This window comes from Neoarius graeffei, chromosome 1, assembly GCF_027579695.1.
Source record: "Neoarius graeffei isolate fNeoGra1 chromosome 1, fNeoGra1.pri, whole genome shotgun sequence".
NCBI lineage: Eukaryota > Metazoa > Chordata > Actinopteri > Siluriformes > Ariidae > Neoarius > Neoarius graeffei.
Window position 1 is genome coordinate 40,484,522 of NC_083569.1, and position 27,363 is coordinate 40,511,884.

Below are 27,363 nucleotides of genomic sequence, written 5' to 3' on the forward strand. Positions count from 1 at the left end.
CCCCCACAGTCCAAAGACATGCAGGTTAGGTTAACTGGTGACTCTAAATTGAGCGTAGGTGTGAATGTGAGTGTGAATGGTTGTCTGTGTCTATGTGTCAGCCCTGTGATGACCTGGCGACTTGTCCAGGGTGTACCCCGCCTTTCGCCCGTAGTCAGCTGGGATAGGCTTCAGCTTGCCTGCGACCCTGTAGAAGGATAAAGCGGCTACAGATAATGAGATGAGATGAGCTTTTATTTACATTTGAACAAAAAGTGGCATGTCCAAAATTATTCATACCCTTTGCAAATGGTCACAGTCTATGGGAAAATCCAAAGTTCTATACCATTCCAAATAGTCCAAGCTGTTCTAAAGCATCCTAATGACCCTGATTAATTGGGAACAGCTGTTTTAATCAACTCAACAAGTGACAAACAGCAGCTCTCTGCAGTTGGTTTGTGGACAGTCATGGCGAAGACAAAGCAGCTCACTGAGGACCTGTGGCTGCTCCCAAGTCAGGAAAGGGCTATAAGGCCATATCTAAATGTTTTCAAGTTCCAGTGGCTACAGTGCAAAGTATTATTAAAAAATACAAGACTTTCTGCACTGTGGAAAATCTTAGAGGACGTGGTCGGAAGCCAGAAGTGACACCTGTGCTGGCCAGGAGGATAGTGAGAGAGGTGAAAAAGAATCCAAGGATCACCACCAAGGCCATCCTGGTGAATCTGGGCTCTGCTGGTGGCAAGAGTTCAAGGCAGACAGTCCAACGGACACTGCACACTGCTGGGTTCCACGGACGCAGACCAAGGAGGACACCACTTCTCCCCATAAGGCACACAAAAGCCCACTTGGCCTTTGCAAATGCTCATCTGGACAAAGAAGATGACTTCTGGTCTTCTGTTTTATGGTCAGATGAAACAAAAATTGAATTGTTTGGCCGCAATGATGTGTCCTTCATTTGGCCTTCAACCCTAAGAACACCATCCCCACTGTCAAACATGGTGGTGGGAACCTAATGCTTCGGGGGTGTTTTTCAGCCAATGGACCAGGGAACCTAATCACAGTAAACGGCACCATGAAAAAAGAGCAGTACATCAGGATTCTCAACAACAACATCAGGCGGTCTGCAGAGAAACTTGGCCTTGGGCACCAGTGGGGACACAGCAAAAGTGGTGAAGAACTGGTTAGCGGACAAAAACATTAACGCTTTGCAGTGGCCCAGCCAGAGTCCTGACTTAAATCCAATTGAGAATCTGTGAAGGGAGCTAAAGATCAGGGTGATGGCAAGGCGACCCTCCAACCTGAAAGAGTTGGAGCTCATCGCTAAAGATGAATGGGCAAAAATACCAGTGGAGACATGCAAAAAGCTGGTCAGCAATTACAGGAAGTGTTTGATTGCTGTAATAGCCAATAAAGGCTTTTCTATTGATTATTGAGAAAGGTATGAATAATTTTGGACATGCCACTTTTTGTTCAAATGTAAATAAAAGCTGAGAATTTTTTTTTCCACAGTGATGCCTCTTGTACATCATCATATTATCTTCTGGGAGACGCCGGTGTCATTTCCAATCGAGAAAAAACTTGCTGGTTGAATAAAAGTAACTAAGTCAAAATTTGCCAGGGCTATGAATAATTTCGGGCTTGACTGTGTGTGTGTGTTTCCAAAACGTACCATTTCATCAAGACAAATTAAAAAAAAATGCTTTTGTGTTCCTCCTTTTTACTTTTATGCTTTTTGTGATCCAAAATATTTTTGTCAACCATATAAAACGACACATGTGAACATTTTAAGAACTTGTACATATTTTATTCTATGACCCTTTTATTATGCGCATCTCAGGTATTTCAATAAATTAGTCTTATTGATAGACTGTGTGATTAAATATTAAGTCACAATAATGAGATCATGTAAAAACAAAACAATGTGAAAACCTGTGAAATAAGATATTAAATCAAAACTGAGTTAAACAGCAGCAGCTTGAAATAATACATGATGGAAAAAAAAAGTCAAAAGTACCACATATTAAGATAAATAAATGCTATTGTGAAATAGAGTCAAACTAACAACCTGCTCTATTAAAATAATGAGATGAGATTTTAAGTCAAAATAACAATTTTAATTTTTTTCCTCACAACTTGCAGTGCAAGGCTTTCAGATAATTAATCTTTAGGGAAATCATATAAAAAACACATGCTTTTGTCTTTGGTCACCGCTTTTCATCAATCCAGTTGTTTTTAAAACTCTTGCAAATTAAATACGATCAGTACTGCCCTGTGACAGCTTCATATAATTAGCTAGAACACTTGATTATCATAATTAAACTTAATAACAGTATTTACAGATCAGCCCACAGGCTGCGTTTCCATAACAGGATATTTAATACCTCACATGAAGTGAAGTCCAGATAATAAGGTAACAAGTGTCGACACAACCGACACAAACTGCAGTGACCTACTGTATATTATATGGACGGGAGTGTTTTACTGGGAAATACGCCACTCGTATTTTTCATACGAGCTACATCCGGGACATGGAGAACCAAAACCATGACATAAATCTCTATATGTCACTTGCAAGGAAATCGATGAATTATTTTGATAAATTTGGGTACTTTTTGTTCGTGAATGTGTCTGTATCATAAAAAGAAAATCACGATGGCTTGAAGATATGAAGTTTATCTTCTCGTGTTGAAAAACTTGCATTTTTCATATGAAATCCATCACGGATCTGAGTGACATAATTCCTGATATTTCACTCCCATGTCGTCATTCCCGCTAACTGGACGCGTGTTGTCAAAATGGCAAACAGGTTCAAAATTAAAATTCTTTTGATTAACTTGCGTTTTTTTTGTGTGGATGTGTCCATATAATATAAAGAAAATTAACACGGTGGTGCGAAGATATGAAATTTATCTTCTCGTGTTGAAAATAATCTTTGCAGTTGTTCACTTCACTCACGCGTGAAATATGTTCAACACTCGAAGATAAACTTTATATCTTCACACAACTGTGCACACTCTCTTTCATATATATATCCAAAAAAGTTGTTCTCAGCAGCAGAGACTTTCTTCACATGGAGTAGAAGGAGTGAGCATCTTCATTATAAGTGACAGAGCTTGACAGATTCGGCTAAGTATATATCACTTTGAGAAGCAGCAGTTAGTGGAATACTCCGACACGATGTTTATAAGGAATTCCTTCTTCAGGATTTCATGGTGAGGCAGCGGTTATTACTGTCGTGTCACAGCAAGAAGGCTCTGAGTTCAAACCTTGCAGCAAACTGGGGCCTTTGCATGTTCTCCTTAGGCTTTGTGTTTCAGTTTCCTCCCACAGTCCAAAGTCATGAGGATTCAGTCAGCTGACTCCTCTAACTTGCCCGTAAATGGAACGTGAGTGCAAGTGGCTGTTCGTCTCTGCGTTAGCCCCGTGATAAACTGGCGCACTCCGCCTCTCGCCCAAAGTCAGCTTGGGGCTGGCTCCAGGTCAGCCGTGACCCTGATGGATAAGCGGCGTCGATAATGGATGGATGGATTTCATGGTCGTCTGCATAAGGGATATGGTATGATTTGGTATTCTTTTGTGGAGATTTCTCTGCACTCACATCCATATTCGAAAGAATCCAAGTACTACTGTGAGACATGTGAACACTGACCCTGAGGAAAGCCAGAAGACAACACAAAACTGTCAGGAACACTCGATTAGAGACACACAGTGATATTCTGAGATCATCAAACTCAAACACAAAACGAGACTGATAGCATTTTGATGTTAAAAAAAAACAAAACGAAAAAAAAACCCAATATCATGACTGATAGGCGTTAGCTTTCTGAGCGTTGACATTTTCTTTGCCTTTAACAGAGAATCGGAGCAACGGAGCAGATCGTGTACTATTAATATTCTGTAAATGTATAAACTTCAGTGGCTTGTCAGGTCAAAGTTCTGTGTCCCTTCACTGGGAACGTTAGAGAAAATGGGTAACTGAGGGGAAAAAAACAAGTCACTGAGTAAAAGAAAAAGGACAACAAAATCACCTTCACCTCAGTCACTATGTAATTCACCAAGTGTCTGTGTGCTCATATGGTGCTTCAGGCTGCTGCTTGTTAATTTGTTCAGCGCTCTATGAGACACTCAACACGGCTCTGAGACCAACAGTATGGAACTGAAGGGGTTTACACTGCCAGTTTCAGATGCTGCATTCAAATGTGGTCACGCTTACCTTATTCATGAGACGCTTCTACTCCACATACTCACACTAGCGTATTAATTAGTGATGTGACGTTCACACAGGAGTTTTGATGAGTTTTACAGTGTAATCAATAAGCTTATACTGAAACGTGTTTTCAAAATCTGATTGATTTGTTCACATAAATGCAGAGACATGCGTCTGACTCTCAGCAGTAGGCATGTAACGGTATATCAGGCGATGATAAATCGCAATACAAATTTGTAACGATTTGAATGGACGAAAAAAATATCACGATCATCATCAAGCTTCGTAATCTTAGTTTTTCCTAAATATAATTGCATTGTTTAGACAGCAGAGGGAGCAATAATGTGCAATACTGTGAATGCACATGACTTCACTCTACAACAGAAGTAATAGTGTCCATAATGGTGCAAAACCACTAAAATGGGAAAGAGCTGTTGTGCAATTGACTGTACAAACAGATTTAACCCACCCACCCCCCCCCCCACCCCCCCCAAAAAAAAAAAAACCCCAGAGCTCTCTTTAAACTGCTGAACAGAAAAGAAAAATGCAGGCAGTATCAATGTACATACAACCCCGATTCCAAAAAAGTTGGGACAAAATACAAATTGTAAATAAAAACGGAATGCAATGATGTGGAAGTTTCAAAATTCCATATTATATTCAGAATAGAACATAGATGACATATCAAATGTTTAAACTGAGAAAATGCATCATTTAGAGAGAAAAATTAGATGATTTTAAATTTCATGACAACAACACATCTCAAAAAAGTTGGGACAAGGCCATGTTTCCCACTGTGAGACATCCCCTTTTCTCTTTACAACAGTCTGTAAACGTCTGGGGACTGAGGAGACAAGTTGCTCAAGTTTAGAGATAGGAATGTTAACCCATTCTTGTCTAATGTAGGATTCTAGTTGCTCAACTGTCTTAGGTCTTTTTTGTCGTATCTTCCGTTTTATGATGCGCCAAATGTTTTCTATGGGTGAAAGATCTGGACTGCAGGCTGGCCAGTTCAGTACCCGGACCCTTCTTCTACGCAGCCATGATGCTGTAATTGATGCAGTATGTGGTTTGGCATTGTCATGTTGGAAAATGCAAGGTCTTCCCTGAAGGAGACGTCATCTGGATGGGAGCATATGTTGCTCTAGAACCTGGATATACCTTTCAGCATTGATGGTGTCTTTCCAGATGTGTAAGCTGCCCATGCCACACGCACTAATGCAACTCCATACCATCAGAGATGCAGGCTTCTGAACTGAGCGCTGACAACAACTTGGGTCGTCCTTCTCCTCTTTAGTCCGAATGACACGGCATCCCTGATTTCCATAAAGAACTTCAAATTTTGATTCGTCTGATCACAGAACAGTTTTCCACTTTGTCACAGTCCATTTTAAATGAGCCTTGGCCCAGAGAAGACGTCTGCGCTTCTGGATCATGTTTAGATACGGCTTCTTCTTTGAACTATAGGGTTTTAGCTGGCAACGGCGGATGGCACGGTGAATTGTGTTCACAGATAATGTTCTCTGGAAATATTCCTGAGCCCATTTTGTGATTTCCAATACAGAAGCATGCCTGTATGTGATGCAGTGCCGTCTAAGAGCCCGAAGATCACGGGCACCCAGTATGGTTTTCCGACCTTGACCCTTACGCACAGAGATTCTTCCAGATTCTCTGAATCTTTTGATGATATTATGCACTGTAGATGATGATATGTTCAAACTCTTTGCAATTTTACACTGTCGAACTCCTTTCTGATATTGCTCCACTATTTGTCGGCGCAGAATTAGGGGGATTGGTGATCCTCTTCCCATCTTTACTTCTGAGAGCCGCTGCCACTCCAAGATGCTCTTTTTATACCCAGTCATGTTAATGACCTATTGCCAATTGACCTAATGAGTTGCAATTTGGTCCTCCAGCTGTTCCTTTTTTGTACCTTTAACTTTTCCAGCCTCTTATTGCCCCTGTCCCAACTTTTTTGAGATGTGTTGCTGTCATGAAATTTCAAATGAGCCAATATTTGGCATGAAATTTCAAAATGTCTCACTTTCGACATTTGATATGTTGCCTATGTTCTATTGTGAATACAATATCAGTTTTTGAGATTTGTAAATTATTGCATTCTGTTTTTATTTACAATTTGTACTTTGTCCCAACTTTTTTGGAATCAGGGTTGTAAAAGTTTCTTAAGAAAAAGGCCTGTTTTTGATCAATTTTTTTCATTTTTATTAAAAGGAATATTTTAGTTAAAAGGTACTGACTGCAAAGTCATCTGAATTTTTTTTTTAAATTGTGCAGGGCATTTTCCTGTGTCCCGCAAGAACAATATCCTGCATATGAGATGTGATCATTTTGATGTCCTGAGGGTCACTTTTCTCCGTTTTGGGACTGTTTTCCTCCCTCTTGAGGTAAACAGTACGGCCCTATGGACGGAAACAGCTGAATACAAAGAGCTTTAACTAATTAGCATAACTATGGAACTGTGTTACACCAAGATGGCGACGTGTGGAAAACATCGTGACTCTGCATCAACCTCGGAGAGTTGAGTAGCAGGCATTTAATTTGTGGTTGACATTTGCGAATGGATCAATGAAACAAAAGACAAATTTATTTTTTTTCCTGTTACTGCTTTTGTGTTATCGCTTCTTTCTCTAGGTGTATAATTACATACTCAGACTCACTAAACCAATACAAGTGCTGCAAAATTCTTCATCAGATTTCATGCCTGTTTCATCCTTCAGTCGATTCCAGCGGCCGATCTGTCCCTTCATGAAAATTCTAGCAGACTTCTTAGTTTCCATTACTTTTCTGGTGCACTTTCTAACTGATTTGCTTTTATATTTTCCTTTTCTTTTCCGCCGGCTTTTAGCTGGCGGGAGAGCGGCGGAGTCTGCCATGTTTGCCCAGGCTAACTTGTTTTGGATAAAAGTAGGTCAAATAGCGCAACTCCTCAATTTCAACTCAAATTAACTTTAATTTAACCCGAAACATCTCGAAACTCCAACAGCAATAGAAATGGAACGTTTTTGCCCAAAATTCAACTTTGCAGTCACAACCTTTAAAAGGCTATTATAGTTTACTCCAACCTTTACAAATGTGGGTAAATAATTATTAAGAAAATGAAACAAAAGTTGTTTTTTTTTATTTAACAAAAGGAATATTTAAATTGATAAAGAATAGGAAAATAACTTAATATTTTATTTGGTAATTAAATTTTCTTCAGTCCCCCAAAATATCATGGAAAATCGAATCATGAACCCAATATCGTGAATTGAATCAAATCATGAATTGTGTGAATTGTTGCATTCAGCTGCTCCCTGGGCGCTGCAGCACAGGTGCCCACTGCTCTGGGTGTGTGTGCTCTCACATCCCCTATGGGTTAAATGCAGAGAAAGAATTTCACTGTACTTGAATGTACAAGTGATGAATCAAGGCTTAAAATTCCCCCCAAAAAATTCCCTTATAGATAACCTGAGCCAAATGGTCTGACACACTGCAAGAGCTGTAATTTCCATCGTTGGTGTTAAGCATTTCAGAAATTGAGTTTCTGACTGCTCAGGGTTGGGCTTCCCGAAAGCCTCTTAAAGAGTGTCTTTAACTGCCTCTTAAGAGCCATCGTTAAGCTAAGATGGTTTTCCCGAACATCATCATATGCTGTGTTCACATATATACCGGTACGATAGTGGTATAACTGTATCGATACAAAGTATACCGGTACAGTTTAGTGCATCTGTCCACACTAGCGAGAAATGTTTGCGGTTTTCTTTCACAGTAGTTGAAATGCGCGTGCGCGAAATGTTTCCGTGGTTACCGAGTAACTTCCTTTCGAGAATATGGCGGATGAAACAACGTGTGTGTGCTTTTTGTTGTCAGTGTACAGTCTGTATTTCTGGTGGTCATTTATTCAGTCGAATTGTATAAAACACACGAGGCAGTTGAGAAAGAAACAAAGAAAACGAATCTCCCTTTCTCCCCCTCACTTTCTCCCTCTTCCCCTCCCTTTCTCTCCCTTTTCCCCCTTTCTTCCTCCTTCCTTTCCCACCCTTTCTTTGCTCCATGTAGCTCCACGGTCGTTTTGAGCCATTTTGAGGTTTTATTTACAGCTGGAAAGCACGTGCGTATTGCTGGAAGAAGTAGGAATGGTTCGTTGCGCATGCGCATTATATTTGTATCGATACAGAACCGCTTCATCTGTCCACACTACAGTGAAGCGCTACAGTACCGATACTGTACCGGTACGAAACCCATACATTTGTGGGTTTCGTACCGATACAGTTATACCGCTACAGTACCGGTATAGTTGCTAGTGTGGACAGGTGTCACGGTACGAAAGTAGTATCGTATCGGTACAAAATCCCTAGTGTGGACAGGGTAATAGCCAAAGTAGCACTTTAGTTCGCTCTTAACTTATGATGGATCTGGATCACTCTTTCACAGCAAAGAGTGACTCGCTCGCAGCTGAATACACAGAATGGTCATGCGCCTCCGAGGAACTCTCAAAGTCAATGGGAGGAAACTGGTGTTGAATCTGCTGTTGGTGTTAAATTATTTTTTCTTGTACACTGCAAGTACATTGAATTAATTATTAAATATATTTCAATATGTTGTGGAATTACAGATGGATATCATGACGTCACATTGATATCGCCACATTTTAATCAAATTTAACTCCATTAAGTGAGTGATTATCTCATTTAGTGTAATAAATGAGACACATTTCTGCACCTCTAACATTGTGTGTATAAGGGAGAACATTACCAACTTGGCATTGTGAATAACAATTGAAATAATCATGGCCGCACTCTGAAGCTCCACTTTTCTGGACAGCAGGTTTTGTCTGTTTAAAGCCTATCCGCTCCTGATGGTGCCGCTTCTTTTGGTCATGCAGGTCTCGGAGCAGCTGGAGCCGCTCCTTCTCAATGGTAAGCAGCCCCCGGCTGCACTGACACTCTCGGCCAGCTGGGAAGTGGTCAGCCGAGAGGGTCCGGGGTATCAGGAGGCAGCAGGGCCATGGGGGTGGGGGCATGGGGGGGCAATGAGATAGATACTGTACCACCTTCATACACCAAATACCACTCAGCTGCATGCCAACTTAAGAGATATTAAGCTCTTGATTGGGTAACAATGAAATGAGCGGGCACAGGGAAAACATTTACGTAATTATTTAGCATATTATTTGGTCATTCCTTCATGTGAACGTTTGCTCATTTAATTAAAAAAAAAAGCACACATGGAATAAAAAAAATGTTATTGTCCAAAAATGTACAATAATTTCAATTATTAATTACCACATTATATATGCAGTGCTTAACGACAATACAATATAACATATTTTAAGCACTTTATATTTCATTGGTTTTTGATTAAAAATGAACGCCATGTGACCTCATCGACTGGATTAAGCAACTACTAATGCCTTTAGCAACTTAGCAGCTACTAATGCCTATATCGAGGATACACGTTGCAAAGTTGCTCTTAAGAGACCTTCTTACGATTGAGTTCAGGAAAACCACGTGCAGAGACAACGCTCGTTGCTTAAGAGCGTCTTTAAACTCGCTCTTTAGCCCTAAAGTGCAATGTTATTAGGAAACCTACACCAGAGCTCTCTATAGTGACACAAAGTTAAGGGTCCTCAACATGGTGGAGCCCATGGGGGTTCAGTTAGCAGTCAGTGCTAAGTGTAAGTAAGTGTAATTGCAGCCATATGGAGTCTTTTCTGAAGAATTTATTACCATATCTGAGGTAAATGTTGATGTTCTCTATGCTTTTGACTTGTTTCCTCGGTCATTCACATTATTTGAAGAGCAGTTTATTAGTGTAAACATAAAAAGTTCACTTCTGTTACCTGCTAGATATTTGATACTGTCCAGTTTGTGAGATTCCAGCATGGTTTTCAGGCCAGCCACTTCTGTGTCGATTTTCATTTTACTCTGAGTCACATGGCGGTCCTGCTCAGCGAGCTGGCAAAGAGGGAAAATTACAATTATCTGCCATTTACAAAACTCGACATCATTGTATCTTATATGATCATACGTCGCAGATCATAAAGTCTGAAGCTGGAGCAATGTTAAACTTTTTTTTCAAAAATGAACGATGTCAGATTATATAGACATATTTGTGGATTGTACGTACCATCTCTAACATGTGATTTCTGGCCTCCAAAAGCTTCTTTTCATGCTCTGCTTTCTGAAATGCAGCAGTTTTAGGAAAACTAAAATCTTCTTAAAATATCTCAGATACATTAACTGTAATTAAACTTTAACTGATGTTTCTACTTTAAATTTCATCAGTGTAGAACATACCATCTCTTTCACTTGGCTTTTTTCCAAGTTCATATCTAGCTTGTTGTCCAAGGATACTTTATTCATCAAATCCTAATCATTCAGGCAAAAAAAAAAAAACATATTAGAATATATATATATATACAAATTTTAACTGCATCATGGATCAGAGGCATTTGGAGGCTGTTTAATTGCATAATGTGTGTAGTACAGCAAATTTGCTCCATCACATGCACAGGTACATGAACAACTGACGAATTCAGTTCCAAAACATGATAAATCCACTGTGATAAACCTGAGAAAATGTATCTTCTTTACCAAAACCTGGTAGCATGAAAACCACTATTTTCTGTTTGAAACTTTAATATAATACTATGAGGTTGTACAAACATTAAAAATGCAAATCTAAATTTTGAGTTTTAAAATTTTATTAAAAATAAATGCTTTTTTTCCCCAAAAATGTGATATGTTTTTCCCCCCGAAATGCGATAAAACCATTACATCAATAAAAAAATGTTTCTGTGTGAAATATAACTAGAAAGAAGAAGTAAAGCTGATCTACACACATGACAGCCTCTGAACTTGGACCATCTCTTATACCGGACCACCGATTTTTCCCAGATTACATTCATCTTGTCATCTACAAGCCCCAATCTATTTTACACACAAAGCTCTAAGGAATGAGAACAGACCTAGTCAGATGTTTACATGGAAACTTTTTGTTTTAAAGGACAAACAATTTATTCTGAACAATAAATTTAGAAGTTTGGACACCTTGTACAGCATGTACAATTAAATTCATAATGGAGCGAAGCTCCATACTGAAGAGAATACGGTAAAAGCAACAACCTGATTATTGATGGCTTTTGCGACCACAGGGAACCCGATCGCAAGTGCAAGGCAATGTTTCTCATAAACACTTGACCACCGGACAACGAAATTTGAATCTGTATTTGAGCAATTCCAGCGTTATGGACGTGACACTTGAACTCAAAATGGCAACAAATGACCCAGTGCATGTTTTATTGTCTCCCAGTATTTAAACAGGTGTTGCATATTTTAAGGCTGTACCATACTGGAGAAGTGATAGAACAAGAACAATTCCCATAGTACATCTAGGGCATGCCAGAAAACGCCAATAAAAGATGCGTTATGGATGTGACAGAAAAAGTATCACTTTTCTTGGGTGACTGTACATTTTTATCAAACTCTGTGAAATTGTAAACCTAATGTCGAAATGGAGATATCCATTTGATAGAGGGGTCCAAGGTGAATATTAAAAAATCTTTGTTTAAAATATTTTGTATTTCATGCAGAGTTTCGGAAGGAAAAGTCAGCGTTATGGATGTGACGAAATTCCGTTATGGATGTGACGCGTCTGAAATAGACATGGCATATGTTTAGAAAATCAGCAATTTAACCACCATAACCCTTTGAAAAACTCTCTAAATATCAGCTAAAACTATCAAAGTTCTTAAATAATATTTAGGATGGCTATTGTTTTGTGGATTTTAGCATACATTTCTGTGGCTTGTGGCAATAATATAGAATTGTACATGATCAAAGTTGATTTTAGCTTGGGTTTTACATTATAAGAAAGAAAGACTGACACAATAAGGTGAAGGGAACAATTCTTGTGACAAATTGGTTCAACTTATTCACATCTGTAAAATACAGGCCTAGGCGATATCTCCCGGAGTGGTTTTGATGTATTACATGTTGCTTTATTTTTGCATGGTGAGGTTGACATTTACATGGAATTGCCCATTTACATAAGATAGATGGGTTTTATCCAGCGCTGATTTTTAACTTGCTTTTTAAAAAATAACATGGGATTATTTACTAACACATTTTACACTCATCGGGTGCTTCACTTTTAGGCACCCGATGAGTGTATATACGTGGCATATCTAGATCCCAGGAGGAATCAGGTTCGCTCAAAGTGGCAAATAACATCAGACCACATTCTCTACTGGAATATTAATATAAAACATCAGATAAGAAATGTTTGATTCCATCAAAGTTATTCATTTATTTCATTCAGTCTCACTAAAAGATGGGGATTCTCTGTGATGCTGACAGTCAGTGAGAGCTGCTATTACCGTTTACGTATTTGAACGGTGCGCTGTGATTGGTCGGGCAAAGATAACGCGATCTGTAGAAAATCAGTAGCGGCATGTCACGTTTTGGAAAGAAAAGGGATATACGATGCAGAGAAATGTGGCGAATATCATGTTTTGCTTGAAATTGATTTTGGAACTTTGAATAGGGATCAAATGCCAAACTTCTTTTAGAGGGAACTTGATTTTTTTTTTTTAAATGGTGCATATCACGTTTTGGAACCAAACTCTTTAAATTTAACCACCCATTGTTATCAGTTTTATCAGTTATACACCTCTTTCATGTCAATACTATTTAGAGAGTTTCAAAATGTTCACCATTGTGGAGGTTGATCAATAGTGAAGGTCACTACAGTGCAGCATTACAACTAGGAATGGTCCAAAATACAAAGATAGTTTAATAAAATTTGTAAAAAGTCAACATTTATACTTACAGAGAGCTGCATTGTCACCTGTGCAAGCTCTACTTTAATTCTCTAAAAAGAGAAACATACAAAACAAACACAACTGATTAAATTCATCTGGAGACAAACCGTTTATACTAAACAAAACACAAACAAAAATAGCAGAAAGATAAGGTTTCGATCCAATAATATTAAAGGTGACTTATTATACTCCTTTTCCACAAGCTGACACAGTTCCCTGAGGTCTTAATGAAATGTCAGTGACGTGCTTTGGTCAAAATAGCACAAGGATAAAAAACACCACAGCTCCCTTCTCACGCTGTCTAAACAGCCCTGTTCAAAAACGGCAGGTTTGAGTGCCTGTTCCTTTAAATGATAACGAGCCCCTGCTCACTCCACCCCCCTCTTCCATCAGCCAATCAGATTGCACTTTTGTCATGAATATTCATTTGCTAAGTCAGTTCTCAAATCATGAGTAGAGATGCTCACATAATCAGGGGGTGGGATAATTCTAATGATCTTCACTTGTGACATAAAAAGTGGAGCCGAATCTGAACGGCTTGTTGAAACCTGTTTTCTGAAATCGCAGCCCAAAGGAAACTGACTGGGTGTTTAATTTCACAGTTTGTAGGTTAGTAGGCACTCCAGATGCCCAAATGTATGTGCACAAGCACTAAAAAGTGAGTTTTTCATAATACACTACCGTTCAAAAGTTTGGGGTCACCCAGACAATTTTGTGTTTTCCATGAAAAGTCACACTTTTATTTACCACCATAAGTTGTAAAATGAATAGAAAATATAGTCGAGACATTTTTCTGGCCATTTTGAGCATTTAATCGACCCCACAAATGTGATGCTCCAGAAACTCAATCTGCTCAAAGGAAGGTCAGTTTTATAGCTTCTCTAAAGAGCTAAACTGTTTTCAGCTGTGCTAACATGATTGTACAAGGGTTTTCTAATCCTCCATTAGCCTTCTGAGGCTACATCCACACGACAACGGCAACGAGATTTTTTTTTTTAAATATCGCGTCCACATGGGCAACGGATCAGTAAAATATCAGGTACATATGGCAACACAACGCTTGCTGAAAACGATGCAATACACATGCCACACCTCTACGTGCACTGTAAGACGGTCCCATCGGAGACACCAGAACAATAGAAGAAGTAGACGCATGTGCATAAACCCCTTCTTCTGTAGCATTAGCCACATAAAGTTTTGATTATTAAATCAGTAGCGTAAAACGAAAGACGCGGAAAGAGGAATGAATGGGGGTAGATGGAAGCCGGTACGCCAACATTCTGATATCCTCCAGAATTCTTTAATGGTCCGGAATAAATTGAATGCTACACGTTGATGGATTACTTTGTTCTTCTACGCCCTTTTTGAGGAATGTATTGTCGGACTTAAACCAACATCTGAAGAGGTGAGATCGCTCCTTTTTTTCCCTATTTTTGCTGGCGGGATTGTTTTTGTTTTTGGAAAGCGCACGGGCGGCGCACGGTTTGGTACTGCTTCCGCAGTGTTTGGATTAAAGACTCTGCCCTAAGGGCTATTCTCTCACTCTCTCTCTCTCTTTGCACCATTACACAATAAATATTCACAGTGAAAATATTTTGGAAGCGCGTTTCATGAACCAAGTTATAGGATTTGTTGACAACTCGCATCGAGTTCGTTACACTTCTACCCGGCGTGAAGCACTGTGGTTGTGACGTCATCGTAAACAAATCCGTTCTACTCATCCAGACGAATCTGCAACGGCGCCGTTGCCAGATTTTTCCACTCTGGAACCCATTCTCAAAAGATTTCGTTTTGGGGCACCCAAAACGCCAGTGCCGTGTGGACGCCAGGCTGAAACGATAAACAATTTTATCAGATTCACCTGAATCCGTTGCCGTGTGGACAGGGCCTGAGGCAATGAGCAAACACATTGTACCATTAGAACACTGGAGTGAGAGTTGCTGGAAATGGGCCTCTATACACCTATGGAGAGATTGCACCAAAAACCAGACATTTGCAGCTAGAATAGTCATTTAGCACATTAGCAATGTATAGAGTGCATTTCTGATTAGTTTAAAGTCATCTTCATTGAAAAGAACAGTGCTTTTCTTTCAAAAATAAGGACATTTCAAAGTGACCCCAAACTTTTGAACGGTAGTGTATGTCTCCTTTAAATTTAGCATACACAAAAGATAAGCAATAGCCCTTACGTCATTCTCTTCTAATAAGGCAGAAAATTCACTTTTCTCCAAAATGATCATGTCTTTTTTTACTGCTGCAATGTGAGACATAATCTTCTGTAGCATGATCTCCTGTTAAATCACAAACAGAAATGAGATACCATGAGTGTGCTGGATATTAATGCCACAAAACTGTACTGTGCCGAGTTTCCCAAAAGCATGGTTAAATGGTCGAGCAAGCAGCACAATGAACACTCTCTCTCCTTGTTAAGATGCCCTTAGCGTTAAGAGGCTTTTGGGAAACCCACCAAAGATCATGACATCACAATGTAGATATGTTTGGAATCAAAGGACATAAGTAATGTGTCAGTCCAACACATTTCGCCTTCTGGACATCAAGCAACAGGTAAATTTCAGAATAACGCTAAACTCATACTTGCTGAGTCTTAGTGACCATATCACCATACATGATGTCCATGTTGGAGTCGGTTGTATTGAGCAGTATTTTAACAATAACCTCAGCCTGCTGGATTGTGAACCCTAAAGGAAAGGAACACAGCTTAATTTGGTCTCAGACTCAAAGCAAACTTTGCACTGTGAATATATAATAGTCCTTGAATAGAAAAACATACGAACCACTCTCTTCCAGGAGCTGGGTCATTGCATGCGTATCAAAGAGAAGCTTTCGGTAGCCAGATTTTGCAAGGTCTGATTTAGTCAAGTCATACTGCATCACTTTAACTGAGGTGCTCAACTCTGTAAAGAACATGTTTTGGGATTAAATACGAGTGGATGAAATTAAACATTTTACCAAGCATTTGTTTTGACATTTTGTTAAACAGAAATAATATAAGGAGCAGTAAACAGTAATAAACTAAACAAAGTGTGACAACACTGCCTTTTTAAAGAATTAATAGTCTTGGGTACAAAAAAGTTGTACAGTTTTATAAAGAAATGAGCTGTAAGTTTTACTGAGCATCTTGCAGAACAAGCCACGGTTCTTCTGGAGACTTTCCCTACGTTCACACTGCAAGGCTTAATGCTCAATTTCGATTTTTTTGTGAAATCCGATTTTTTTGTGAGGTCGTTCACATTAACAAATATATGCGACTTGTATGTGATCCTCAGTATGAACGAAAAGCGACCTAAAAGTGTTTCGCATGCGCATTGCAGGATACGACGACGTCACATGCAGTGAGCATGGCCAGTGTTTACGGAAGTAAAACCGCCCGGTTGCGGTATGACCCATCCAATCTAGCTTGAATAGCTGCATCCCCCCAAATGGAAATCAGCTCCCTAACCTCTGCGTCCTTCCATTGAGAAGATTCAGAACCTTCACAGCCCGAAGCGTCCCTCGCATTGATGTCATGCGCAGGGGCACAGATACGTTTTTTGAACTGGGAGGGACAAAAAACTGGGGGGGGGGGGGGGGGGGGGGGGACAAAGCTGCCAGCAAACCAACCCCAACCCCGATATGCCTGTCAAACTTGTTGTTAGTAACCATAGCAACCAAGCTCGAGCTCGCAACCTGTGCAGTCTGCGCAGCTCAACCAACCGAATATCAGTCTTTGTTTTATGTGAGTTGTTGCAACTATGTATACACTGCTGTGCACCTCAATAAACCGAATGGTAATTAGTCTTTTGATTTTTCCGTGAGGTTTGCCTTATGCAAAGAAAGACAGCATAGACGGTTTTTCCTCCCTATAAGTGGGGGGGACCGAACGAGGTGAATTTAAATCTGGGTGGGACAAGTCCCACCCTCTATCTGCGCCCGTGATTATGCGCCATGTTGTTGTAACTTTTTTTGAGAGACCCGCCGCCTACTTCAGCGCAGAATAGTGACGTTTGTGGCTTGATGATGACGTGTAAGTCGGATGAATGCGACCTGGCGGTTCAGACTGAAGTCGCATATGAAAAGAGCGGATAGGGATCGGAATTAGGACCACATATCCAAACGGCCTGGGTCGGATTTGAAAAAATCGGATCGGTGTCGTTCATATTGTCAATAAAAGATCGGATACAGGTCACATATGGGCGAAAAGATCGGATTTGAGTCACTTCAGCCTGCAGTGTGAACGTAGCCTTTGACTGTCACACTTCATTTTGATTTTTTTTTTTTTTGGCAGCAAAACCCAGCAATTGTCTGAAAAGTGATCTCTGACATAATATGCTACTTTCTTTACTGACATACAAATATGTTTCTGTAACACTTCTTTTTTGTCAAGACTCAGTAATGCACAAGTCCTAAAATAAACATCTATATCAGGACTTGTGACAAAAAAAAAAAAACAAGCCTTTTGCACAGTACTGTGCAATGTGTAGCAGATATCCAAAACACAATCGCAACACTGGGGCATAAAGAAATGATCAAATATAGACTCTGCAGTAAGGCTTTTAAAACAGAGTAATATACAATATAAAGTATAAGGGGGAATGAAGCAGAATTAGCATACATTCTGCAAAATAATGGCGTGGCTAATTAACCAACAGATCTAAGTTTAATTTGTTTGGTCTAGCCCAAATAGTCGATGAGTAACCGAAAAAAATTCAAAAAAGTGCTGCAACCTTCCCCAGTCTCCCCCCCCCGCCCAAAAAAAGAGAGAATGAAACAGAATTAGTGGAGGTAACGTGACAAAATTATGCACTAAAGTTAAGTGTAAAGTGATTAAATGTCAAATGAAAAGGTATTCAATGTTAATTAAATGTTGTTTTGATGTAATTTGGCACTATATGCAATAGAAGAATTCACGAGTTAATTCTACACTATAAATAAATCATTAAACGTGACTTAATTTGATAGTATAAATCATTTTAAATAAAAATTATTTGCTCACCAAATAATTAGTAATGTAATAAGTGTAATAGCAGGTGTAAAAGTGTAATAACAGGCATAATAAGCTGTGTAATAAAGTATTAACAGGCATTAACAGTGCACTAACAGATGCAATAACCAGTGTAATAACAATGCAATAATGGCTATAATATGTGCAAAAACAATGTAATGACAAATATAATGACAATGTAATAACAGGTACAATAATGGGTGAAGTAATGTAATTACAAGTGTAATTACATGTAATGTAATAAGACCGAATAAAAATGTGGTAGATTCTGAGACAACACCGAGACCAAGATTGGTCTAAATTACCACAACGCTACCCTGTTGGTTGAAAAGGGGCATCAGTGACATCACCAGCAACCTCCACACAGCAGGAGTGAAGGTATCATAATCCACCATTTGAAAATTACTTCAAGAGCAAAAAAATAGAGGCCACACCACAAGACGCAAATCACTCATTAGCAGTAAGAATCAGAAGGCCAGGGTGGAATTTACAAAGACATACAGAGATGACCACAAAGTGCTGGCATCAAGATTAACCTCAAACAAAGTGATAGAAAGGCCAAAGTGTGGAGAAAGAAAAAGGATCTGCTCATGATCCAAAACATAGGAGCTCATCGGTAGTCTGGTTAACACCAGACCATATCACAAGTGAAATATGGTCTGGAATCCGCCTATTGAATTTCTTGTAGGGGAGGTGTGGTTTACGATTGTCAACAGCCGTTTATTGGACGTTGCGAATGTCTATCATTTGGTGTATACGTAGCCCATGGCCAATCATGGCAGTTGTACCCGGTGACGTAGTTAGAGCGACGAAGAAGACGAAGAGGCGAAGAAGAGAAGGAAAGAGAAAGAAAAACAAAAATAGGAAAACAATAGCACCGAACGATTACTGCCGTTTGTGCAAGACAAAGCTTGATCGAAAGTTTGGTTCGTATCGCTCGCCGCCATGTTAAACGTGATCCGTAAACAGTCCCAAATAAACTACAAGCTTCCGTTTGTCGAGTAGTACGCGTCACCGTCTTTCCACCCCTCCCCACTCTCTGATTGGCTCCCTAACTCAGGCGAGCCTTTAGACCATAGTTTCCATGCTGTCTTTTCAGATCGGAACGATTGTGCAAAGCAGCATGGGATTTCCCAGGCTAGCTCATCGGTCAAGCATGGTGGAGATAATTTCATGGCTTGGGCTTGCATGACTGCTTCTGGAATGAGTTCACTAATCTTTATTGATGATGTAACTCATCATAAATCTACAGAACACTGTCAATTTACAGAAAAATGCATTCAATCTAATTTGGAGGAACTTCATCATGCAGCGAGACAATGACCCAAAACACACCGGCAACACAACAAAGGACTTTATCAGGGGAAAAGGTGGAAAGTTATAAACTGGCCAAGTCAATCACCAGACCTTAACCCAATTAGGCATGCATTTCACCACCTGAAGAGAAGACTGAAGGGATAAATTCCCAAAGCAAACAACAACTGAAAGAAGCTGTGATAGAAGCCTGGAAAATAGGGTATTAGGCAGAAAAAGAAATTTACCAGTCAAAAATAATATTTTATATAATCCTGATAAGCGCCGCAGGTGCGAAGACGAGCGCCGCAGGCGCGAAGTCCCTCTAGGGGGGTCTGGGGGCATGCCCCCCCAGAAAATTTTTGAAATTTAGACTTCATTTCCTGCATTCTAGGACATTTTCAGGGTGAAATGGCGTGTAATTTTTGATCAGAAATATTGCATATTTTTACTTTGTATTTTTTTCAGTTTCACTCCTGAATGTATCAGATGTATGTATGGTGTTTGATTTGGTAACAAAAGTGAAAAGAAAATAAACAACAATGAATTGTATATAATCTTTTGATCTAGTTACAGTATTTAATAAAAAAAAAAACCAACAGTATTCTATTTTACCATACCCCAATGAAACCCCCTTGTTAATCAATGTATCACACATACCTTTTCTGTCTTTTTGTGGAAAAACGAATCAGTTTTTGTCACATTCAATTTGGGGCGTTTGTTGGGATTCATCTTGATCCAGAAGAGTGAGTCAGCAAAAAAAAATGCGGTTCTCCCGCCAAGAAAGAGGAAACTACAACGCAGGGTGTTTGGCAATTTTCGACCAATCAGAATTCGCGATTTATGCAGTCCGCATGTTACAAGATTCAGTGCGGGCCAAAATGGCGGAAACGATGAAATATTCTGATTTTTCATTTCAAGTTTTCAGTATTTTTCGTATTAAACTGTGTTTCTTACGATTTGTAAATGATGGCGGAACCACACACGGACTGGCCATCGGGAGTAGCGGGAGTTTTCCCAGTGGGCCGGTGGTTCAGTGTGGGCCAGCGGAGAAAAAAACAAAAAACAAAACAGTTGCGCGCTGGCCTTTAATATGATAAGCAATGTTAACAGTTTCTTTAACAAACTGTTAACATTGCTTATCATATTAAAGGCCAGCGCGCAACTGTAATAAGCAATGTTAACAGTTTGTTAAAGAAACTGTTAACATTGCTTATCATATTAAAGGCCAGCGCGCAACTGTTTTTTTTTTTCTCCGCCGGCCCACGCTGAACCACCAGCCCACCGGGAAAACTCCCGCTACTCCCGATGGCCAGTCCGTGTGTGGGCGGAACATAACTGGATTTATCGGATGACATGTGGGAGTATTCATGTGCGAAAATTTTCGGCATTATCGTCCGTTTCAGTATCCGTCTGTGTGTATACTTGCCCGTTGAAATCGGCAATTGCCCGTCAAATTTACGGGTGGACGGGTCTCTGCCTAATACCTTACTGGAAAAGTATCACAAAATCAGAATTCAACAGTTTGGTGACGTCAGAGGGTTGCCAGCTTAATGCAGTTATTGCACACAAGGGATATGCAACCAAGTATGAAGTGTTATTCACTTTAAGACTATGTTCCTATACTTCCACTCACTTAAAAATTATGCGGTTTGCCACCAAAGGTGCCATGTTCTAAGCCGTTTAACACATTTGGATGCAAATATCAGGAACTTAAATCTGAACTTCTGATCTATTCTCATATTCATCTTTTGATCTCAAACCCATATATTTTCAAGTTATAGCAAAAACAAAAGAATTGGTTTTGCCTTTCCAATAGTTTTGGAAGGGAATGTACATCTGACGGGTGGCATGGTGGTGTAGTGGTTAGCACTGTCGCCTCACAGCAAGAAGGTCCTGGGTTCGAGCCCAGTGGCCGTCGAGGGCCTTTCTGTGCGGAGTTTGCATGTTCTCCCCGTGTCCGCGTGGGTTTCCTCCGGGTGCTCCGGTTTCCCCCACAGTCCAAAGACACGCAGGTTAGGTTAACTGGTGACTCTAAATTGACCGTAGGTGTGAATGTGAGTGTGAATGGTTGCGTGTGTCTATGTGTCAGCCCTGTGATGACCTGGCGACTTGTCCAGGGTGTACCCCGCCTTTCACCCGTAGTCAGCTGGGATAGGCTCCAGCTTGCCTGCGACCCTGTAGAACAGGATAAAGCGGCTAGAGATAATGGATGGATGGATGGATGTACATCTGACAAGCTGTACTTCTCTTTCAAACTTGCCATGAACGTGATGGTTGCCATTGGGCTGAATCTTAAACAGAACACTCTGACCTTACAGTATTTACCAATCTAGAAAATCCAGAAAAGTGGTACTCAAAACAGGCTTTTCAATTTAAAAAATTACAACACTCGCTGTAATAGGAAAATTGTGAGCATTAATATTCAATAACAGTCTAGAACAGTACACAGGTATGTGACTCCACAACATTAGTTTGTTTAGTCAGTTGTGGACACAATGTCACACAGTGCTATACTGCCTCCAGTACCCAGATGTGCTGCATGATCCAGAGATGGTATCAGGGAGGAGACAAACCACTCAAAGAATCCTGAATAGAAATCTACGGGAAAGATCCGTAATGCCAAGGATGGCGTAACAGAAGTATAACCTGTAGGAAAAAATGCTACCAAAGTCATCATAAACATAAGTGGGTTTTTTTTAATCAGATTTCACAGGTGATTCTATAGATGCTATTGGAAGTACAGTTCCAGCTCTCCCCCAATTCATTTAGATAAGGGCTTGATCTTGTTTGTCCAAAATAACTGCCTGGACACATTACCAAGCTGGCTACTGAGTGGCGAGATTTATTGCTAGAAGGACTTTTGCCGTTAATTACGAAGGATGTGCACAAGCAATGCGCCAGATGGCTCCAGGGTTATGCATAGTAACAATTAACAGCATGTATAAATCAGTGGCATGGTGGTGTAGTGGTTAGCACTGTCAGCTCACAGCAAAAAGGTTCCGGGTTCAAACCTCAAGGCCTTTCTGTGTGGAGTTTGCATGTTCAGTTTCCTCCACAGTTCAAATACATGCAGATTAGGTTAAATACCCAGCTACTGGGGTTGTATAAAACAGTGCATACTGAGTGCCGGTCCCAAGCCTGGATAGATTGAGGAGGGTTGCGTCAAGAAGGACATCCTGTGTAAAAACATATACTAAATCAAATATGCGGATCATAAACTGGATGATCTGCTGTGGCCACCCCTAACAGGAGCAGCTGAAAGAAGGAAAAGATAAAATGATCTGTATGATTTAAATATGCAAATAATTACAACGATTCAACAAACATGCAAATTAATCCATGATGCCACACCTAGTGACTTCAACTTCAACCCTTAAAGGAGATACGCAGAACCATGGCCTCAGTTTCGTTTATAAATGCCTTGAGACCTCAATAATGGCACAGGAATAGTTTTAAGCGTTAACAATAAATCTAATACAGTAATTTTTATGATTAAAGTGATTTATATAGGTAGCAGTCTGAGTGAATGATCTTGACGTCCGTAACGTCACAGCAGTAAGTCTATCGGTCTCATCGCCATTTCCGCTATACTAAAACACAGAGCTGACTGCAACTCCGAACCTCCATTTTGAGCTAATTTATCACCATGCCATGTAGATGTGCCAGCAACACGACAGAAGGTGGATTTACGTTGCATTCATGGCCCAAGAATGTTCAAACTGCAAAGATTTGGACACGTTTTGCGAGAAGTTCACGGGCACATTGGGCGCCTATGAAGTGGTCTCTCCTCTGCTCTGCACATTTTACTGAAGACTCGTACGAGACCTCTGATCTGTTGAGGAGCGTTGGCTATAAGCCCGTATTGAAAGAGGGTGCAGTACCAACAATTAAATAAAATTACAAGAAAAAGAAAGCATTTATTTGATTTATTTTTTAAGAGGAAAGTGAGTTTAGTTGCAGTAGTTCTTCCGGAGTGTAAGCCGAGGGTTGTTGGTAAAACCCGGGACAGAACGGGATGGGACATATCGCTCGGGCAGTGACCTCCCCGTGGTTCTTGCTAAAACTGGTGATATCCCGTTCCGTCCTGGGTTTTAGTAATTGCCTGAGCCGAGCAGTAATGGCGGAGTACTCAGTATGGAGAAAATAAAGAATGAGTGGACCAACCGTCAGATTTCTCCACTGAATATTGCTGCCATCTCTCTCTTACATGGAAGAAGCAAATGAAAGGAGAACTGAACAAACAACTCAAAGTTGGACTGTTTCAAAACAATCGGCCACAAGATCGGCCTTCAAGAAGCGAGAACACAGACGGGTAAGCTCCGACTCTCATTTGGATATAAAACAACAAAAACACGTTGTTTACCTGCATTTAGATTAATCCATGTAACTTGTATTGTGTGTTTAAGTTAGCGGTATAAGATTATTTAATCTGCTTCAGAATGTGATTGTCTCAGTTCATCTGATTATTTAATTCGCCTTTTACGTTTTATCAGTGAAAATGCATGCATGTACATGCAGGGCTCGAAATTCGCGGTGGTCCGGTCGCCCGAGGCGACTTAATTTGTCATTTGGCGGGTAATTCCTGTCACTAGCCAGCCCAGCTGGCTAGTTGAAAATAAAAAATATATATGAAGCGAAGATTCAGACTAGGGCTGTGCGATGTATCGAATATACTCAATATATCTCCGAAAATTCTGTGAGATACATATAATTATTATATTGTAACTATCGAGTATTTTATGGTCATCTGCTGACTTGCGTTTGTTTAAAACCTTTTCCGGTGGTTTTCTCCCTGTCCCTCAGGCAGTAACGCGAGAGGCTGCCTAAGGGTAAAAAAACAATAACGTCACACACTCACCAACCAATCCTGGGTGACATCTACGTACTGAAAGGAAGCACTTTCAGGAACTTGCGGGAAGATTTCCTAGTTTCGGTTTACAGCGCTGACTCAGTTCATGCAATCGCTGGTGTTGCATAGGCTACCGTGTAATCTCTGTCAATTTCAGCGACAAATTAAAAATGGAAGTGGACGAATTGGTTCCTAAAAGAACTAGTAAGGGGTCAGTCATCTGGCATTTTTTTGGATATCGTGAGGAGGACGTGGAACAGCAAATGCCAGTTTGTAAAGTGTGCAAAAAAAAAAAAAAAAACAGTATCAAAATACTCGGGTCTTGAAATACAGTAAATGCACATTAGTCATGAACAATGGTAACTACTCTCTTTTGTGTTATTTTTGACAGAAGTAAAATTCATACATGAACAAATTTTGGCGGGTTGATTTTCTGTTTGGCGAGTTACTTTGGAAGGTAACTAGTCCGGCTGGCTGGTGAAAAAATATATGAATTTCTAGGCCTGCACATGGATGTTGCATAAGTTATAACACCCATCCTGTTTTAATGAGAGTCAACCCACAATCAGTGAAGTCAAATCAGTCTTAAGCCTAGGTCACAACTGGCTGTACGTGCTCCTACGGCCGGTCTATGTGCAAAAAACGCAAGAAACGCACGGAGGGCGCGCGTGTGACGTGCTGATTTTCGAGCCGCAGACCGGCCGCAGAGGTTCTTTGTCATGTCAAACAAACTCTATGGGCGCTTACGGTTTTTTCAGGTTGCAAGACAAACTTACGGCCAACGTGCGTCTTTCTCCACGAACAAAAAAAACACAGCGATTTGGGAAACGCCAAAAATCGCACGGCCAAAAAATAGTACGTCCGGTTGTGACCTAGGCTTTAGTTGAGCGAGTCGGTAACACTATTTCTTACTTTCAGCATAAGTTTTTATTTATATGACTTTGGTCTATAGCTGTAAAAGGCCTCGGCCTTAAAACCGGTTCCTGCTGTGACGTCACGCGCTCAGGGCTGGCTGTCAGCGGGGCAGCGCCAATGCCAACTTTGCGCTCAATTTTAACTCTCAAAAATATATTTATATTTTAAATTCCCATTTATTGCAGCATACAAGAGTCAAGGATGGAGATACTATCCACTTTTAAAAATTTATTTAAAAATAAAGGTTCTGCATATCTCCTTTAACTACTTTTCCCCTGAAAAGTGTTTTGAACACTGGGCACAAGTCAAGAACATTTCTGAAAGTGTCATCTTGTCTATTAAAGGTTTAGTATATATGAAAATGCGGCTACACTTTAAGTCTCGTGAACTATATCATCTCAAAAATCATACCAGTATATGGACTGGCTAGAAAAGAAATACACTCCTAGGTGTGTGTGTGTGTGTGAGAGAGAGAGAGAGAGAGAGAGAGAGAGAGAGTGTGCATGGTGCCCTGTGATGGACTGGTGTCCTGATGCCCAGTGTTCCCAGTATAAGGCTCCAGCTCCACCCTGACCCTGAGTGAACTCTGCATGCAGTGCCGTTACCTTTCACCAGCGGCCACCGCGCACCTTTCCAAACCGAGCCGGTGTCGGTCCCACATTTATTAAACGGCCGTTGAAAAGCAACCATGTGCAGCGAGTTCCCCTTTTCATGCCTTAACGCAAATATTTTGTGAAAGGCAGAGTACACTCGCCAGCGGTTTGCTCCGAGAGTAACAACTCTGAGTAAACGTGCCATGTGTCTTCTGCTTGCTCTTCTGTCAAAGTCAAACAACGAAGAAATATGTTTACTCATGCCCTGAAAAATTGTCCAAAAGAACCACGTTGTTACAACGTCCCAGAAACATTATTTACGTGTTTTTTTTAAATATATACTGTATTACTAATCAAAATCCTCCTTAAACTTTCCCCTCATTCGAGTTGTCCCTACTTCCGGGTACACACTGACGTCTGTACGTAAGGAGAATACGTCATCACGCACAGACGCAACTGGTTTAATTTTTACGTCAGTCTGAAATGAGTGGTGTAGTATGTTTGTATGCACTTATAAATAAGAATAATATTTTTTTAACAGCGTAAGATACAAGTGTCAAAATTAATAAATAACTGGTTATAGGCTCATTTACGTTCGCTCCATATTCACACCGACTCCATTGTACATGTGGGTCTACATTCCCTCACCAACTCTGTGTGTGTACACAAAACCCCATTTCCAAAAAAGTTGGGACACTGTATAAACTGTAAATAAAAACAGAATGCGAAACCCTATATTTCATTGATAAGATAAGATAGCCTTTTATTATCCCACAAGGGGAAATTTACATTGTTACAGCAGCAAAATATATCAAGAGAAAAAGATAAGGCAGTGAAGGAGTAGTGCAAAAGTACTAAGTATACAAAAAAAAAAAAAAAAAATATATATATATATATATATATATATATATATATATATATATATATATATAAGAAATAAACTACAAATTTAGAGATAAAAAATAAATGTGCATAAATTAACAGGTGGGCGGCACGGTGGTGTAGTGGTTAGCGCTGTCGCCTCACAGCAAGAAGGTCCGGGTTCGAGCCCCGTGGCCGGCGAGGGCCTTTCTGTGCGGAGTTTGCATGTTCTCCCCGTGTCCGCGTGGGTTTCCTCTGGGTGCTCCGGTTTCCCCCACAGTCCAAAGACATGCAGGTTAGGTTAACTGGTGACTCTAAATTGACCGTAGGTGTGAATGTGGGTGTGAATGGTTGTCTGTGTCTATGTGTCAGCCCTGTGATGACCTGGCGACTTGTCCAGGGTGTACCCCGCCTTTCGCCCGTAGTCAGCTGGGATAGGCTCCAGCTTGCCTGCAACCCTGTAGAAGGATAAAGCGGCTACAGATAATGAGATGAGATGAGTATTGCACAAGTAAGTCGGTGTATTGCACAAGAGCCATTTTAACCATGTGGAGCTAGCAGTTCGCTGTAAAGTACTGATGCTGATAGTCAGTATACGTTTAGACGGGTCTCTATGGATGTAGAGGTGATCTGGACAGTATTGTTCGTTATTGTGAGGAGTGTCTGGTGCTGTGTTTGGTGAGGTGCCGGTTGTACAGTCTCACAGCAGTAGGGAGGAAGGAGCTGCTATATCTTACAAAAACGACATATCAAATGTTGAAACTGAGAAATTTCATTGTTTTTGGTATTTTTAAAAAAAATATATGCTCAATTTGAATTTGATGTCAGCAACAT

The 27,363-nt window shown here is 40.2% G+C and overlaps 1 protein-coding gene across 1 annotated transcript; it reads right to left on the reverse strand.

Annotated features, from left to right (window-relative positions):
- Window positions 1-1,979: 1,979 nt before the first annotated feature.
- mcur1 (mitochondrial calcium uniporter regulator 1) lies at window positions 1,980-26,074 on the reverse strand. The gene is given in 10 exon segments (XM_060931743.1): window positions 1,980-3,632; window positions 10,032-10,146; window positions 10,319-10,372; window positions 10,489-10,560; window positions 13,022-13,063; window positions 15,203-15,304; window positions 15,609-15,712; window positions 15,809-15,928; window positions 25,681-25,939; window positions 25,941-26,074. Coding segments are annotated over 10 exon segments (966 nt in total). The 5' UTR covers window positions 25,983-26,074; the 3' UTR covers window positions 1,980-3,576.
- Window positions 26,075-27,363: the final 1,289 nt, after the last annotated feature.